The sequence below is a fragment of the Apus apus genome, chromosome 3 (assembly GCF_020740795.1).
Source record: "Apus apus isolate bApuApu2 chromosome 3, bApuApu2.pri.cur, whole genome shotgun sequence".
In the NCBI taxonomy this organism is placed as follows: domain Eukaryota; kingdom Metazoa; phylum Chordata; class Aves; order Apodiformes; family Apodidae; genus Apus; species Apus apus.
The window spans coordinates 89642103-89658570 of NC_067284.1; the positions used below are offsets into that span (position 1 = coordinate 89642103).

The following is a 16468-nucleotide window of genomic DNA, read 5'->3' on the forward strand; positions in this document are numbered from 1 at the left end:
AACTATGCACAAGGGAAAACCCCAAAATTATTTGAAAATAATTAATCATGTAGACAGAGCACATTTCTTTTCTCTGCACCAAAAAATGTTGGATTCAAATATTACTTCAAGTATTAGGTTAGGGAGTGTGCCTATATAGTCACTGAGAAAGATAAACACATTTAAAGTTTAATTCAGATCTTAGACGAATTACTTTCCCTCTGGAGGTGGCTATGTTTCTTCAGCAACCACAAGAGGAGTCTGGAGTAATTAGGCACCTCATTTAAGTGTCTACATTTGGTGTTGTGAATCCAGGTGAAAACAAAGCTACTCATTCAAACATGACACTTACATTCACTAGCACACACAGCACACCCTGTCAGAGATGGAGAAAACTACAGAAAAGCAGCAGATGGGATCCTGGACCAGAATCACAGAATGGCTGAGGTGGGAAAAGAGCAAGGTCAGCTACAGCAGGATACCCAGGACTGTGTCCAGTCACGTTTTGAGTATTTCCAAAGATGGAGAGTCCACACCCTCTCTGGGGAACCTGTTTCAGTGTCTGACTACACTCACAGCTTCTTTTACTGTTTCAGTTGAATTTCCTGTATTTCAGTTTGCACCAATTTCTCCTTGTCTTGTCACCACCAAGAAGAATCTGAGCATTCAGTACCTCATCTACTCATTTTCTCTGGTAGTGACACTACCAGCATTGCTCAGTGTCCTAATCTATGTGGGGTAATTCAACCTGACACGTTGTGTGTACTCACACTCCAACATTATTGCACAGCTCTTGGCTGAAGAGAAGCAAAGCTCCTTTTAACTGCAATTTCTGTTGTAGTCTTTCACTACAAGACAGATGTTTTCCCTATTCTAGTTTTAACAAGACAAAGTTGTAGCATAGATGAGACAAATCAACACATTATTAGAGCTCCAGTCCAATCTAGGAACAATGTCAAGCTGAAGCTTGCCCAGAAGATCCAACCATAAGATCCAACCATAGTTTCCAATCTGTATGTTAGACTGTGTTGTGACTGGTTCTTGTTCTAATGCACATTAGTTCTAAAATGATCATGGTAAACAGTTGATAGGTTATGTTACACACATAAAGCAGTTTCAGAGAAAAATCTGGAAAGACATCCATGATCTACAGCAAGACCAATGAACTCAGCATCTCTATCACAGACAGTCTTCCTTCACCTTGATCTAAAAATTCCTTTACATCATAAATACTTATCTGGAAAATGGTTGTTTCCAGAAATACAAGCTTTGACTGTGTTGCAACTAAAATCTCAATAACAAATGAAGCCACATAATTACATAATTATCTGAAAATTGCATATTTATCCTAGGCACAACCCTAACACCTTCAGTTATTAAAAGGAAAATAAGCAGGCAATAAACATTGTTTTCCTTTACTTTTGTTAGATTAGGATAAATTGATTGCTTTTAGTAAAATGCTGGTTGTACTTTTATCCTCCCTCATGAACTTGGATACTCCAAAACCATATTTTTTTCTTAAAAAAATGTTCATATTAAGAAGGTCACTTCATACAAACTAAAATTCGTAGATTGTCATAAGCAGATGCTGCTTTGCCTGTAAACCTATAGATACTGTAACAAATCAGATATCTACATAAAATAATCCAAAACCTTAATATTATCTAATTTCATCTTTATGCAATACAATTTAACAGGTCAGAAATGGTCACAGCATTTTATAGTACAATAAATAGGTCATGGCATCCAGAATACTACTCCTACCATTATAGATCCTTTTTTCTCTCCTGACATATGTATTCTTTCTTTAGCTGACTCTTCATATGCTCCATTAGTTCCCTAATTGCATATGTGTGTGTGTGTGTATAAAATATCCACTCTATGCAAGTGAGATCTGCTTACTGAAACTCTAATTTGGCATATTTATATGCATAACATACTGTAGGTCACTTCAGCAATATTTTAGCACTCTATAAGAGAATTTGGCTAATTACCATGTAAGTGAGTAGCTAACCAAGAACTATCTCAGCTAAGAAAATTAAAACCCTAGTTAGTACATTGACCTTAGCTCCCACTGCTGTGCCTTTCAAAGTTTTATATCTTGGTAATGGCCTCACTTAATGCTGGAATGTCATCTGGAATTGCAACCTCAATGCTCATTCTCATTCCTCTGATGGATCTAAGTCAGGACACTTTACCATGCTTAATTGCAGGGCCACATAGGCTTTGCAATGTATTAGTCATGTTGCAATAATAAAAGGGGAAAAAAAAAAAAAAAGCCTGACACTTTCAGAAATAGTTACAGCAAATACAAGTGGCTCAAATGGACTGACTGCAGAAGTCTGCAAACACACAAGCTCTGGTTCATGGATGACTGCACCAGCAGAGGCTCCAAGCTATTACTACTACAAAGAGTCTGGATGAAAACAGCACAGATCACCTGCTGTTGCACCCATGGATGATCAAAGCTGGGCATTGACTGACAAGAAAGTACCTCATTTTTTAAAAAACCCATGGTTTCTATGTCACTCTTGTTTCTCCTTCTTAGGATCTATAAATGTGCTTTTGAATTTCACCATCAAATACTCACATCATCAGCTGCATATGCCACTTTTTCTGAGAAGTTTCTTTGCCTGTAAGAAAAAAAAAAGCCAATAGGGAAAAAAATGGATCTTTCAAACCATAAGTGTTCCATTTAGCTGAGGAAAGTTAATGCTCAAAATGACTGTGAAATACATGTTGTCTGTAGAGTACATTACAGTATTGCCACTGTTCATAGAATCATAGAATGGTTTGAGTTGGAAGGGACCTTAAAGATCACCTAATTCCAACCTCTCTGCATGAGCAGGGACACCTCCCACTATATCAGGTTGCTCCAAGCCCCATCCAATCTAGTCTTGAACACTTCCAGGGAGGGGGCATCCACAACTTCCCTGGGCAACCTGTCCCATTTTCTCACCACCCTTGCACTAAAGAATTTCCTCCTCTAACCTATATCTCCCCTCTTCCAGTTTGGATCTTGTCTTCTCACTACATGCCCTTGTAAAAAGCCCCTTCCCAGCCTTCCTGTAGCCCCTTCAGGTACTGGAAGGCTGCTATAAGGTCTCCCTGGAGAACAGCCCCAACTCTCTCAGTTTGTCTTCATAGCAGAGGTGCTCCAGCTCTTTGATTATCTTTGTGGCCTTTCTCTGGACTTTCTCCAGGAGCTCCATGTCCTCCTTATGCTGGGAGTTCCAGAACTGGACACATTACTCCAGGTGAGGTCTCACAAAAACAGAGTAAAGGGGGAGAATCACCTCCCTTGACTTAGTGGCTACATTCCTTTTGATGCAACCACTCCATGTACTTACTAGAATTACAGTTAATTGTGAATATAAAACAAATCAAATTGTAATCAAGCAATATAATCTGCTTTAAAAAATTGAGAACAAACCCAATGAAGACTAATTCACATGCAAGTCATCCTATTATTTTGAGATTGTAATGTGACCTTGGAACAAGAGGCTTTCCCTTTAAAACACTGAAGTGAAAAACACCCTCTTTTAGGGTATTTGTCCCTAATCTTGTATCCATTACTGGTCCAAAAACTGACTGGCATTGCTGATGTGTATAAATTAATTCATGTATGTAAGAGAATCAGTCCTTATATTTACAATTAAGTTTTATTTAAATTACTTTTGGATATATTAAGAAAAGTTAGTTTGGCCCAGTCCATCCTGTTTTACATGGCAATTCAGCACCTGATTGCACTATTCCATACAGTAATAAAACCAGTCAGTGGGTTCCTTCCCAGGTATATCAAGCACAGGTTAACACAAGTTTCCCTTTCAGGCTGCTCGAAATTTCTTGTCTTCTGTTTTTGATGTTGTTTGAATTAAAACAATTCTGTATTTTTAATATATTTGCTAAAAATTAATAAACTCTAGAACACTGAATATACTCTTTTAGAATTACCAGCCAGCAAAAGTAAAATAAAGGCCCAATTCAGTCATCTACTGATAGAGCAAATGATGTTACTGGCTTCTAGCCACCCACCTAGTTTTTCCCTTCTTTCTTTGTTTATGTATGTTTCAATCCCTACCCTCTTTCATGTTAGTCATCTATGGAGAATTCAGCTTGTTATGGCACATACTTGCATCTAATCCCTCTTTTCCTATTGGATCTTGGAATGTTTTGACACTTCAGTTACAGTAAGTGTATTATAAATTAGGGATCCAGAGCCAAATTATACTGAACTAGAATTACCAGTGTTTGTGCTAACAGCAGATCTGTTCTTCTGCATATAAAACAACTGTAACGTAGAGTGTGTTTCTCTACCCACAACTTCTGACATTTATTACATTACTGTATCCCAGAATTTGTATAGGATAGTGAATATACTCTAAACGGACTCCAGCTGTGTCAATTCTGCCAAGCCTGGGATTATCCTGGCTTGGCAGAACAACTATGGCTTTCTATTCAGGTAGACATACTTTAGACAAGGGGATGAGATTGGCTAAAGCTAATTTAGCAGGAGAAAGAAAAGGAAATTGCAATTAGTTTTTATAACACCATCGTCTCCTCATACACATCAAAACAGAAAAATTAAGAACACAGTTGTTCTAACATCCATATAACTATTGTTACCTCTGTATATTAATAAGTCAGCTAAGATCTAACACAGCCAAAATAAATTACCTATCTTGTGATATGGAATGTCCAGCAGCAGCATCAAAAGGTAGCAACGGTCGGATCCTGCAGTGCACTCTGATATTTCCTCTCAGTTCCTAGGGTCAGAAAATATTTATTAAGGTGCATTTAACAAAACTTCTGGAGAGGACTAGAATTTGTGAAGCAGACATGAACATGTTTAAGAAAGCAGGTGTTTCCAGTATCATAGCCTTAGACTCTGTGGGGAGTCATTTGCCATGAGAAGTCAGGAGAAAGTACTTGAGGAACTATGAGCTCTTCAGAGTTCTGGAATGGTGTAGCCCTCTCCAGTTTATATGAAGGAAAAAAAAAAAAAAAGGCCTTCAATATGAGTAATTTTCCTCTCTTCAGTATCCCTCCTCTTTACTTCAGCTTCTTTAGTCACCTTTATTAACTCAACAGAGAAGATTACACACTACATTTCTCTTCCACCCACCCTGAGGAAGACATGGAATATAAAAACATTTTGTACTCTTTCATCTCCACTATGTGTTCATACATGACTAAAAAGCCAGTAAATTATTTTTCTCTTCAGGCTGTTTCAGACTTCAGTCTAAGCTGGTGTTTTTCCTTCCTTTTTGCTGGTCATGTTCTCGATTTCATGTGTGAAAACAGCTTGCCTGTAATGACTAATGACCACTGGCATTAACTCCCCACTGCTTTAGGGAACATCCTTTCAGTAAACTGCAACACAAGGCAGAGTTTGGAAGCTAAGTACTTTTTAACAAAGACCTTCATTTTCCTGGGTAGAAAAGCTTAGAAGAATTTTATTTGAAGGTGGACTAAAAGGTGTTTCTAAAAATCAGATCCTGAATCAGGGAACCCAAAACTAGTCATTTGAGGGAGTGGTGAGGAAGAGTAAAGTCGAAATTCAAAAAGGAAAAAATTAATCTCAAATGAACCATCACTAACGGCTGAGCAGGACACAGCTAGATATATCTGGAAAAATAAAAGACAACCAGTTTGCAATTTCAAACTGATAATTTAAGAATTCTAAACCAATTTCCAATTTAGAAAAGAAGACAAAGAACATCAAATTTTGTCCACAATTAAAAATGGATTATACACCTTAGGCCAAGATGTTGTATAAGTGCATTTGGAAGATGCTTGTCTAAAAAGAATGGGGTGGGGTTCATTGCAAGACAAATGTGCCTCAGCAAGGAAATGCATTGTATATAGACAGCTGGTGATACATTCATGGAAAGTATACTCATTGCTTTTATTGGTGAGGAAGTTATGGGCATAATTACAACAAAATCAGAAAAGGTTCTGTCATTGAATATACTTACAACTAAGCTGTTATGTAGAGCTCTCCTCTTTTGCTTTTCTTTCTCATATCTCTCTGTCACTTCTTGTAGAGACTGCTCAAGATGAAAAGCTTTTATCTGAAACACTAAAGTATTGAACTCTGTGACTTTACAAAATCAAATTTCCAGTAGCACCTCATAAAATACAAGCACAAACCTTTTTATCCTCTACCAAACTTCAGTTCGGAAGGTTACTTCCTGATTTACTAGACATCCCTGAAAAATCCCATCATACTTCTTGCTATGAAGTGGCTGTGCCAAGTTACAGGTAATTACCACAGGTATACATGTGAAATCTTGAAAAACAGTCAAAAAACCAAGATACTTAAAGGCAGTTCAAATGTGTCAGTTTAGTTAATGTTAACTGTCAGTGAAGCCTGAAACCTAAACTTGAAGCAACCTGTTTTGGATAGGACAAGTCATTTGCAAGGCTCATGCCGTATTTGCAGATTATTAGATTTATGCCAGCTAACTATACAAGTTAACCTATTATTTACCCTCAGCCTCATTTACAGTGCTGCAAATCTTGTAAAACAGCTATAAGGTTCCCCTTTAAGATAGGTGTATCTTCTTCATGGGTATGATTTAATAGGAAAAACTGATCTTTTGAACTCCCAGAAGTCTCTTTCACAAAACTAAGGAGAGCAATACAGGCCATTACAGAAGCCTTCTACCTTCACTAACTGTTTTATTTCAGCCAATTACATTAACACTGAACAAGACTAAACCAAACATGCAGCCCACAAGGCACATAATGTGACTGCAAACTTGTATAAAAGGCAAGCTTTTAGGAACTCCAGTAGGAAATCCCTAGCAATTAGTGAGTGGTTTGAAGATGTAGAGTATCAAGCAAAGTCATGGTCTGAGAGCTGAGTTGGCAGGATGGGCACCAACCTCAGTGTGTGCTACCTTACAAGGAAAGGAACAGACTTAGAATCTCAGCATGACACATGTATGATTTATGCTCTCTGCTATAAACTAAAATCAGATAATTTCAAGGGATATTTGTCCACAGGAGAGATTTCTCCGATCTTGTTTTTGTAAATACCCATGCTGTTCACCTCCAGCTCCTCCTCAACAATTACATATACATGGGAAACATGATGTTAATAGCTGGGGAATCAAAGTCTAGGAGTTTGGCTACAAAAAATCCTTTTCTTGCATCCTGTATGTGGAGTAACACTAGTATGGCTTGGTTTGGAGAATCACATGCAAATATCCTAAAATAAATAATCAAAATTGACTCTTACAGTCACTGACCCCTAATCATACAGGGTTTTTTTTTTTCAAAATATGAGGTTGGAATACATTTATTACTTAAGTAATCTCCATAAAAAGCATCTTCATTTTTAACTTTGTGTACACACACTTTGTTTTTTAAGTCTCTTGAACAAGCAGTAAAGCACTAGGTGCTAAGGGTATGCTTTCATTCTTCCAGTCTTTAAAGAAAAAATAAAATTTGTTGTTTGTTTCAAACTTTAGGTGGACTTTCCATACTTCATGAGGATTCTTAGAAGTCTACTGGACATTATAGGTCCAGTTTCAGTTAACTTAATGTCTAATTACAATTTTTTAATATTTTTTTTTTTTCTAACCAGCCCTCCTATGGTAAACATAACTGTAAAAGCAGAAATCAACCTTGGGGCTTCCTAATTTGCAAGGGACTACTTCCCCTGTTTTGAGCAGGCAGGTGAAGGGCTGCAATCCTAGAAAATGAGTCAAGTCGTTGCATTTACCAGATGGTATTTTAACATTTTTAAGAGTGACCCATCAGTTTTAATGTCCATCTTCTAGAAAGATATATGTGCGGCACAGAAAGATTTCTTGAATAGTAGCTCCACAGAGCAAGTTTCGGAACTTTTACATTTTTCTTCTGCAAGTGGAGCTATACGGTTAAAAACATAAACACTTACTTAACATTTTCCTAGTTCCTTACCCAAAATTTCCTCTTTTCCACCCCAGAAAGTGTCCTGGAACCACAAAGGATATCTAAGTGACTGGGCATCAGCAGCTTTCATAAAATATGTCAGTAACACGCAGCAACTCCTCAGTCACACATTCACTTGGACAGATTTTCTTCCTTAGTACCTGCCACTTTGCCAAGCAGTGGGAACAGCAGTTTCCCCTCTCTGAAAACATGCTCTGCATGCACAGATACTGTAGTTTCCTCTTTCTGATAATTTTTGCATGGTGAAGCAATCTAAAAAGTAATCTTCAATTTTTAGCAATTCCTACCCTTCCAGAAATCTGCTGAACTACTGCATCTGCCTCAGTACTATCATTTGCAGTCAGATGGCCAGTATTTTTTGCTAAAATGATAGCAGCTTTGTTTATGACAGAAACAGGCCTATAACAAAAGAATAAGTGGCACTTCTGTCTCTTACAAATTACTACTATTTAAATTTCAGTGGGAAAGATGGCAACAGCCTGGTTTTCAGACTGTGAATAAATATTTCTAAGCAAGGGACTACTCATGTTATTACAGGAAAGTTTTATAGTTTGCTGCATGTCAACTACAGCCTTTAAATTAACTTACTTGAATGTTTCTTCTATATTTATCTCCCTTGTTTTCAGTCTCTATTTTAAGATTAAACTGATAACATACATTGTCTTCAGAATACATACTTTGGGCTTTCTGTTTATAAAATATTGTATGTAATTTGAAGATGGCAATGCTGACTGTCATATTTAACCTTAACAATAGAATCTTTATTGAAAACATTTGACAGAGCACAGAAAAATGACCAAAATAAAAACATAAGTCAACCTAAATACCAAGACGCTATTTTGTTATAAGCAAGAAAGCTTCTCCTGGTTATGAATTCATGAAACCATAAAGTACAAACTGAGGACAGTCAAAAGGAATTTGCAAGGCCTCAGAAGAAATAGTTACTATTTATTTACACCAGAACAGCAGAAGTGCCAAATACAACCTCCTATATGTTAATTTAGTGCCTGCTTCAATAAGGTAAACATTCACCTTTATCTAGAGTGAACATTCCACTATTTTTTTCATTTAAAGACAAATTGATTAAGCATTTTCTCTAGATAGCTAATACAGTAATCAAATCAATTTTAATCATAACTCAGTACATCACATACAGGGACAAGTTCTGCAAACACTCATCACTGAGAACACTGTTTGTTGCTATTAACATGAATAGTCCCACCAGGATCAAATCAGTCCCAAAATTAAATATTTAAACCAAAAAGTAAAGCAGAAGAAAAATGTAACTTCTAAATGGCAACACTTGTAAACAGAACATCTCACAGGGAGTCTGATTTATAAATTTGTGTGGTTTTTGTTATGTCATAAGGCAGCTGAGCTTAAACAATTTAAGCTCCATATATGTCATGTGCTTCTCAGGCCTGGCAGGAGGTCGACTAGAATCAAGGATATCAATAGCAGGTGCAGAGATCCGTGCCAAGGAATCCACTGTAGGACCAATGCACTTAGTCCGCAGTGGTAAGGGCAGAGTGCACTGCAGGGTCTGCTTCGTACATACACATGAGCAAGGAAGGACCTGAATTTCAAAACTGTAGTCTGTGTGGTGTTATTACCTATAGTCTACAGAGTGGAACTGCTTTTGATTTGGAAGTAAAGTTTTCTCTGTAGATACCTAGATATATTAAAAATCCAGTCTGTCCTAATTTCAGGCAGTATTTTCAGAAATCTCTGAAATCACCTGCATCCTTTTCTGATACTCTCAAAAGCAGGCAAATTTCAGCTAAAACAACACATTCTTTATTCAGCTATTCTAAAATAGTCAAGATAACAAGCCTGGTAACAGATTTAAAATGTTACAGCTGAGCCAACTCAGCAGCAGTCTAGTAGCAGCTGCAATCAACACAAAAGCCAAATCCAAATTATCAGTCATAACCTCTGCAGTTATTTGTAGCCCTTCTAACTCTTCAGAACTCCTTGATGATCTAATATCAAACAAAAAACAAGTGCTATGCTTTCAGTGACGTGTTTCTCAAAAACCAAACTCAACGTTTCAAAATTAGGAACATTTAACAATGACATTGTTGATGTTACATGTTTGAAATGTAAGTGCAATGAGCCTTACTTTGCACTGCTTCATTTTGCAGCTGTATCTCTTGAACTGCTGCCAAAACTTGGTAAAGATAAATCTTGCTTTGACGCTGAAAGTCTTTTGAAAGCTCAAGAGCAAACGAATGGAGGCTCTTCAGGTCTTGCTTAAGCCTCTTCTCAGCCAGAAGAAAACAGATGTTATAAAGACAGAAAAACAGCAATTAAGGCAGAATCAATATAACAACAACACAAATTTTTATGGTGAAATTTTATAGTCAGGGAGAACCCTCTACTTGTTTCAGGATTCTATCTTTCAGCATGTAGAAAATGAACCTGCAAGATATTTAGCAATGTCATTTCCTAAAGACTTCAGCCAGACTTTATAGATCCTTACCCATCTTTTGCTACATACTTAATCCATAACAAAGCTTTAGGTATAACCAAGTCTCCTTATCTCATCAAACAAAAACAAATGTGTGGGAGCACATGTGTGTTCTGTCCACTTGTAAGACATATCCAGAATTAGCAATGAAAAACTGTGATCCACACATCCTTACTGCATTCATTTTACACACTTTGATCAGGAAGTATTTTCTAAGCTTCACTCTAAGTCATTTCTTAAATAAACCAGTTCTATGCCTTGCTATGAGAATAGGTATATTTTGAGAAGATCAGAAACCTTTCTTGTTCAGAAAGTTATTTGTATTATGGATATAATTCAGCATAACATACATAATGAGACTTTTAAATGTTTGTAAGAGCAGCTTATATTACCTTAGAAGTCAAAATAAAGTAAAACCAAATTGACCTGATTTTAGGATTAGAAGACTTCTTGACATCTAAGTCTTGGAATGAACATGTAAAGCCATCTGTAAAAAGAACTGACTTAACAATATCTTATCTCACAGAAGCAGTGATGTTTCATTAGTCAGCCTGATACAAAGTGTCACATGTTCTGTGACATTTTTATTTTCCCAACTGTGGTACCGACCTTGAATTAAATACACTAGTTTCAATGATAAAAAAATAACCTAAAGGGAGAACATCACTGCATTTCTCACTATCAAAAGCCACAGAATATAACTGGCAAGCAGTTGTGGGTTTTTTTCTATTGTGGGTATAAGATTACCATTAATCTTATACCCGTAGCCATTAATTTGGGAGCTTTGCTCTCTCCTAACAAGCCTTGATCTCTGATAGCAAACCACCTCAATCCACTAGTATTGCATCCCAAGCAGTTTTGCCATTCTAGCTATCCTAAAATGTAAAACACCACCACAAAATTTACTGAGCAGAATCACTGTGATTAGAATAAGAACAGAATAGTTCAGTTGGAATGGACCTAGAATTATAATCTAGTTCAACTATGCTATGATTAAGCTACATCCTTCTGCTTGTTAAGAATCAGCTTTCTCTTCTGAGATACTCCTCAGTCATTTTATATGGGCATTCAGTGCTGCCCTGAGAAATACTGACATTTGTTAGTGTCCTTAAATGGAACTCACTATTCTATGGAATAACTTAGGGAATAAGTATTTTAACAAAGGAAAATATTATGGTACTGGGAGAACAGTTTCAATCTTTTTGATGTAAAATTAAGACAACCTGTGTGAGCATACAGCAAACTACTCCCTCTTGCCAAGTCTGCCAGTGGAGAACTCTTTAAGAGAAATCAAAGGAGCTCTCCAATGCTTTTTAAAAGGATCTGTCTATCTGATAAAAGCATATCACAATTACTGTTTTCTGGGGGATGTCTACGTAATAGTGAAATCAGGGATTGCAAGGTTTTGATTACAAAAATATCTAGCTTGGGTGTTGATAGCAGCCTCTACATAAGATCCTGGAGCTCAGGAGCAGCCACATTTATCAGCTTCTCAAGTGACTTCGCAGCCTATTGCAGGAAGAACTACTCTTAAGTTTTAAGCTACCTCAGGCATTGCTACACTCCACTGCAAGCACTGCAGTGAATACAGTAAAGTCATATATGAGGTTCCTATCTGACCATTTTCTGGATTCTACCATATTTGATGAGCAAGTAAATCTTTAGGACATAGATTATGCCTACATTATTACTGAATGTCTTTACCTTTACTGCTCCATACAGCTGAGTTACAAGAGAACTCCTTTGCAATTTCTGTTGCTGGCCATGAGCAGAGTAGAGCTGCAATACTTCATTAGTGCTTCTTCCAGCCAACCCTTGATACTGTTTAAAAAAAAAAACAACAACAAAAAAACACCAAAAAAATAACTTTAAAGCACTTACGTTTCTGTTGCATTCTCTCCCCTTTGTCCCTGTAACCATCTATAACTCAACTATCCGATTATATGTGATGTATTAAATATATAATTTCTTTGCTTTTACATTTTTCTGAGTCATGTGAAGGATCACCCCAAGGTAACTGGCTAACATCACAGTATTTTCTTGCCTTAGGGTAGTAAACCTCAGCATCAGAGTATAAAAATGCTTTTGCAGTACCTAAACCCCCTCACTTAATGCTTGAGGTGGATCAAAATGGTTAAAACTGTGCCTTTACTTAGGGAAAAGGGCTGGTTATGTAGCTGAGAGTGTCCACCAGTAAGTACATGTAATGCAGAAAGCTGAAAGGACATGAAACAGAATGAGGACACACATACACCTGTGCTAACTGCTAAAGTCCTCAAGGAGATGGCAATACCCTAACTCAGCGCTTATTGCTTCGCCTTCCTGCCAACGCCGACGGTTACACTCAACAAAGCTGCAGTTGTGCAAAACTGCACAATAAAGTGCTAAGCTGGGTCTTCAGAGACCAAAGCAATTTTTGAAGGATGGGAAGAAGAATGATTTATAATAATCTAAATATTACCTATTAGGCAAAAGCAATTCTTACGGCCAAAATCTTTTGAGATGTTGAAATCAAAAGGAAAATGGAAACAGTGCAACTTTAAATATCTATAGGCAAGAACAAAAAAAGAAATCTCTGTAGAGTAGTTGTGAAATTCTGCAGTATGAATCTGTATTATATTAAAAACTGCATTTGCATCATTTACTGACTGTCCCGGTGCTTAAAATGAGTTGCAACTTCTTCACCTACTTTGTCCTGCAACTTGTTGACATCCAGCATTCCTAATAGCTAATACTTAGGTGGACAGATGATGGTAGAGCGGTAGATGTGGTCTATCTTGATTTCAGTAAAGCATTTGACACCGTCTCCCACAGCATCCTTGTAGATAAGTTGATTAAGTATGGGTTTGATGATCAGGCAGTGAGGTGGATCAAGTACTGGTTGAAAGGAAGAAGTCAGGGAGTTGTAGTCAATGGGCAAAATCTAGTTGGAGGCCTGTGACTAGTGGAGTCCCTCAGGGGTCGGTACTGGGACCGGTGTTGTTCAACATCTTCATCAACAACCTGGATGAGGGTACAGAATGTACCCTCAACAAGTTTGTGATGACACCAAGCTGGGAGGAGTGGCTGACACACCAGAAGGCTGTGCTGCCATTCAGAGAGACCTAGACAGGCTGGAGACTTGGGCAGGGAAAAACCTGATGAAGTTCAACAAGGGCAAGTGTAGAGTTTTGCATTTGGGGAAGAAAAATGCCATGTACCAGTACAGGTTGGGGGCTGACCTGCTGGAGAGCAGTGTAGGTGAAAGGGACCTGGGGGTCCTGGTAGACAGGAGGATGACCATGAGCCAGCAGTGTGCCCTTGTGGCTAAGAAGGCCAATGGCATCCTGGGGTGCATTAGAAAGGGTGTGGTTAGTCGGTCAAGAGAGGTTCTCCTCCTCCTCTATTCTGCATTGGTGAGGCCGCATCTGGAGTACTGTGTCCAGTTCTGGGCCCCTCAGTTCAGGAAGGACAGGGAACTGCTGGAAAGAGTCCAGCGCAGAGCCACAAAGATGATTAAGGGAGTGGAACATCTCCCTTCTGAGGAAAGGCTGAGAGAGCTGGGTCTCTTTAGTTTGGAGAAAAGGAGACTGAGGGGTGACCTCATCAATGTTTACAAATACATAAAGGGTGAGTGTCAAGAAGATGGAGTTAAGCTTTTTTCAGTGCTGACCAGTGATAGGACAAGGAGTAATGGATACAAATTGGAGCACAGGAGGTTTAAGGTGAATATCAGAAAAAAAATTTTTACTGTGAGAGTGACAGAGCACTGGAACAGGCTGCCCAGAGAGGTTGTGGAGTCTTCTTCACTGGAGACATTCAAGACCCGCCTGGACGCCTTCCTGTGTGATGTACTCTAGGTGACCCTGCTCTGGCAGGGGGGTTGGACTAGATGATCTTTCGAGGTCCCTTCCAACCCCTAGGATTCTGTGATTCTATGATTCTAATAGCTTCTTTTCTTATTTTTAGAATGCACTTGTCTCTAGAAGATTTAGTTCCTACTCTCTTCAGACCATAAACTCAGTGACTGCAGTTCCTTGTGAAGAGCACAACAATATGAAACAGCTCACTCTAATCACATAATGGGTTTGATTTAATTCCAATCTTCTGATAATGATAGGTGAAAAGTAAACATTTAATTGCAGCTTAACTACAGATGACATCTGCAAGAATAACAATGTCCTGGAGCTGTTAGAATAAAGAAAGATTATATTTTCCAAGAAAAGTACTTCACTTATCTAAACCAACCTTTTAATGAGGCTTCTTCGCAAAGCATGCATCTTCTATTTACAAATGCAACCTGAGGTCCTGCACAGGTATACAACACCCTAGGACTAACATAAATTGTTCTTAAGTGGAAAAGAAATAGCAGGAAGGTATTCTATTAAAACAACTCTCATTTTTTGTTACAGGCTTTAAGGTCCCAATTTTATACAGCGTTTATGTGTTCTTTTTCAGGATTTCAAGATTTTCAGGACTTAGGTTACTTGGATGAAATATTTACATGCTTGACAAAACTGCATGCAAGTATCTCATCAGAATTGCTCTCTCTAATCACATGTGAAAAGTTAAGCATATATATAAGCATTGGCAGTGCTCAAGCCTTATTGTTAAGTAAGCTTAAGCTAGTTTAAAACCTACTATTAACATCTAATTTGTTTTCCACCAACTGCACAGGTTTCCCCTGATTCTCATTTCTCTCAAAATGGACAATAAAAGCAGAATGGTCAATTTTACTTTTGTTGCAGCCGACCTCTCTATCAAGTTTACCCTTATCGTAAAGGCTGTCCTTTTTTTGAGGCTTTCTCCATTAGTTTTAGCTTTCACCAGAATTTTTTGTATGCCAGAACATGCAAATTTGTGCTCATGAATGAGAACTAAAAAACTGAATATAAAACTTTTTATAGCCAGCTTTATTATAAACAAAAGTGAAACTCAGCTATTTAATAGTGTTCTCTGAAGTGAAATCGCAGCTCTGCGATTGGATCCATTCTGGCAGTCTTGGCTTTATGTATGGAAGCCAGCAGGATCAGGACTTCAAGGACTTGCCAACAAAAAGCAAGGGAGGTGCAGATATACAAACAGACTTCCAAATAGGCAAAAGCAAGTCTACAGGGATAGAATCTACTTCTTATGTTCAATAACAGCCCTTACAATATGCTACTAGGGTAATAATATACCAGGATGTAGAAAAAAGTGACAGTGCTGATATTTGTGATTGTCTTTAGGATATAAGCAAAATAAGGTCTATAGCAAGAGATGATTATTTTATTAGACTGATGCAACTTACATACAAACATTTACACTGCAAATCCTAATTCATGGCTATCCTCGTAAGTTTGTCACCAAAGCTCCCTCACTTCAACCAAAACAAATCCAATTAACTTTTACAAGGTAAGGATGAGACCTCTGTTAACCCTGGCCACTGTGACTGAACTTGTTACAGCTCAATCATTCAGGCAGCTCCACCAGCAGATCAGTGACTGGTAGGTGAGGGCACTAGCTTTTTCACTGGCATAGCTGGTGAAATATTGGGAGATAAGGTGCAACACTGCACAACCTTAAATTAATCTAATTGAATTTACAAGTCTTTTTAATAGAGACCTTCAGATAAGGTAAAATCGTTTCATGTCAGCTTAGTTGACATGATTGCAGATTGCTGGGGCAAATTAACCAAGGAGAAGCAAAAGTCTTCAACATTTTAAAATAAATACCTGAACAGACACATCAGTGCAAGGAGGTTAACTGCAAAGAATTTCCACTAATAATTTGACATAAGTTCTGACTGCTGGTGGTACCCCTGCCACACTTCTCATGTCTCTATAGATGCTCATTTCTTCCAGCACATTTTTGCAATAAACAGTAATGTATTTGGGAAACAAGGCTTCCTTATCTAATACTCAGATAACTACTTCATAAATCTAAAGTACCTTACTGATGAAAACAATGTATTTATTGTGTTTGTGAGAGTAAAAAAAACAAAAACAAACAACAACAATAACAAAAAAATGAACCAAACCAAACCAAACAAAAAAACAACAAAAAACACCTCAAGCTGAAAAACTCAAGCTTTTTGGTAAATATTATAAAGTAGAA

The 16468-nt window shown here is 37.6% G+C and overlaps 1 protein-coding gene across 1 annotated transcript in view; it reads right to left on the bottom strand.

Annotated features, from left to right (window-relative positions):
- Positions 1 to 10076, bottom strand: part of KIF25 (kinesin family member 25) — a 35878-nt gene extending 25802 nt beyond the window's left edge. The window contains exons 1-4 of the mRNA XM_051615278.1: positions 10046 to 10076; positions 5958 to 6061; positions 4657 to 4745; positions 2570 to 2612 (exon numbers count right to left, since the gene is read on the bottom strand). Of these exons, the coding sequence (XP_051471238.1) occupies positions 2570 to 2612; positions 4657 to 4745; positions 5958 to 6061; position 10046 (237 nt within the window). The 5' untranslated portion in view covers positions 10047 to 10076. The remainder of the gene's footprint in view (positions 1 to 2569; positions 2613 to 4656; positions 4746 to 5957; positions 6062 to 10045) is intronic.
- Between the last annotated feature and the right edge of the window lie 6392 nt (positions 10077 to 16468).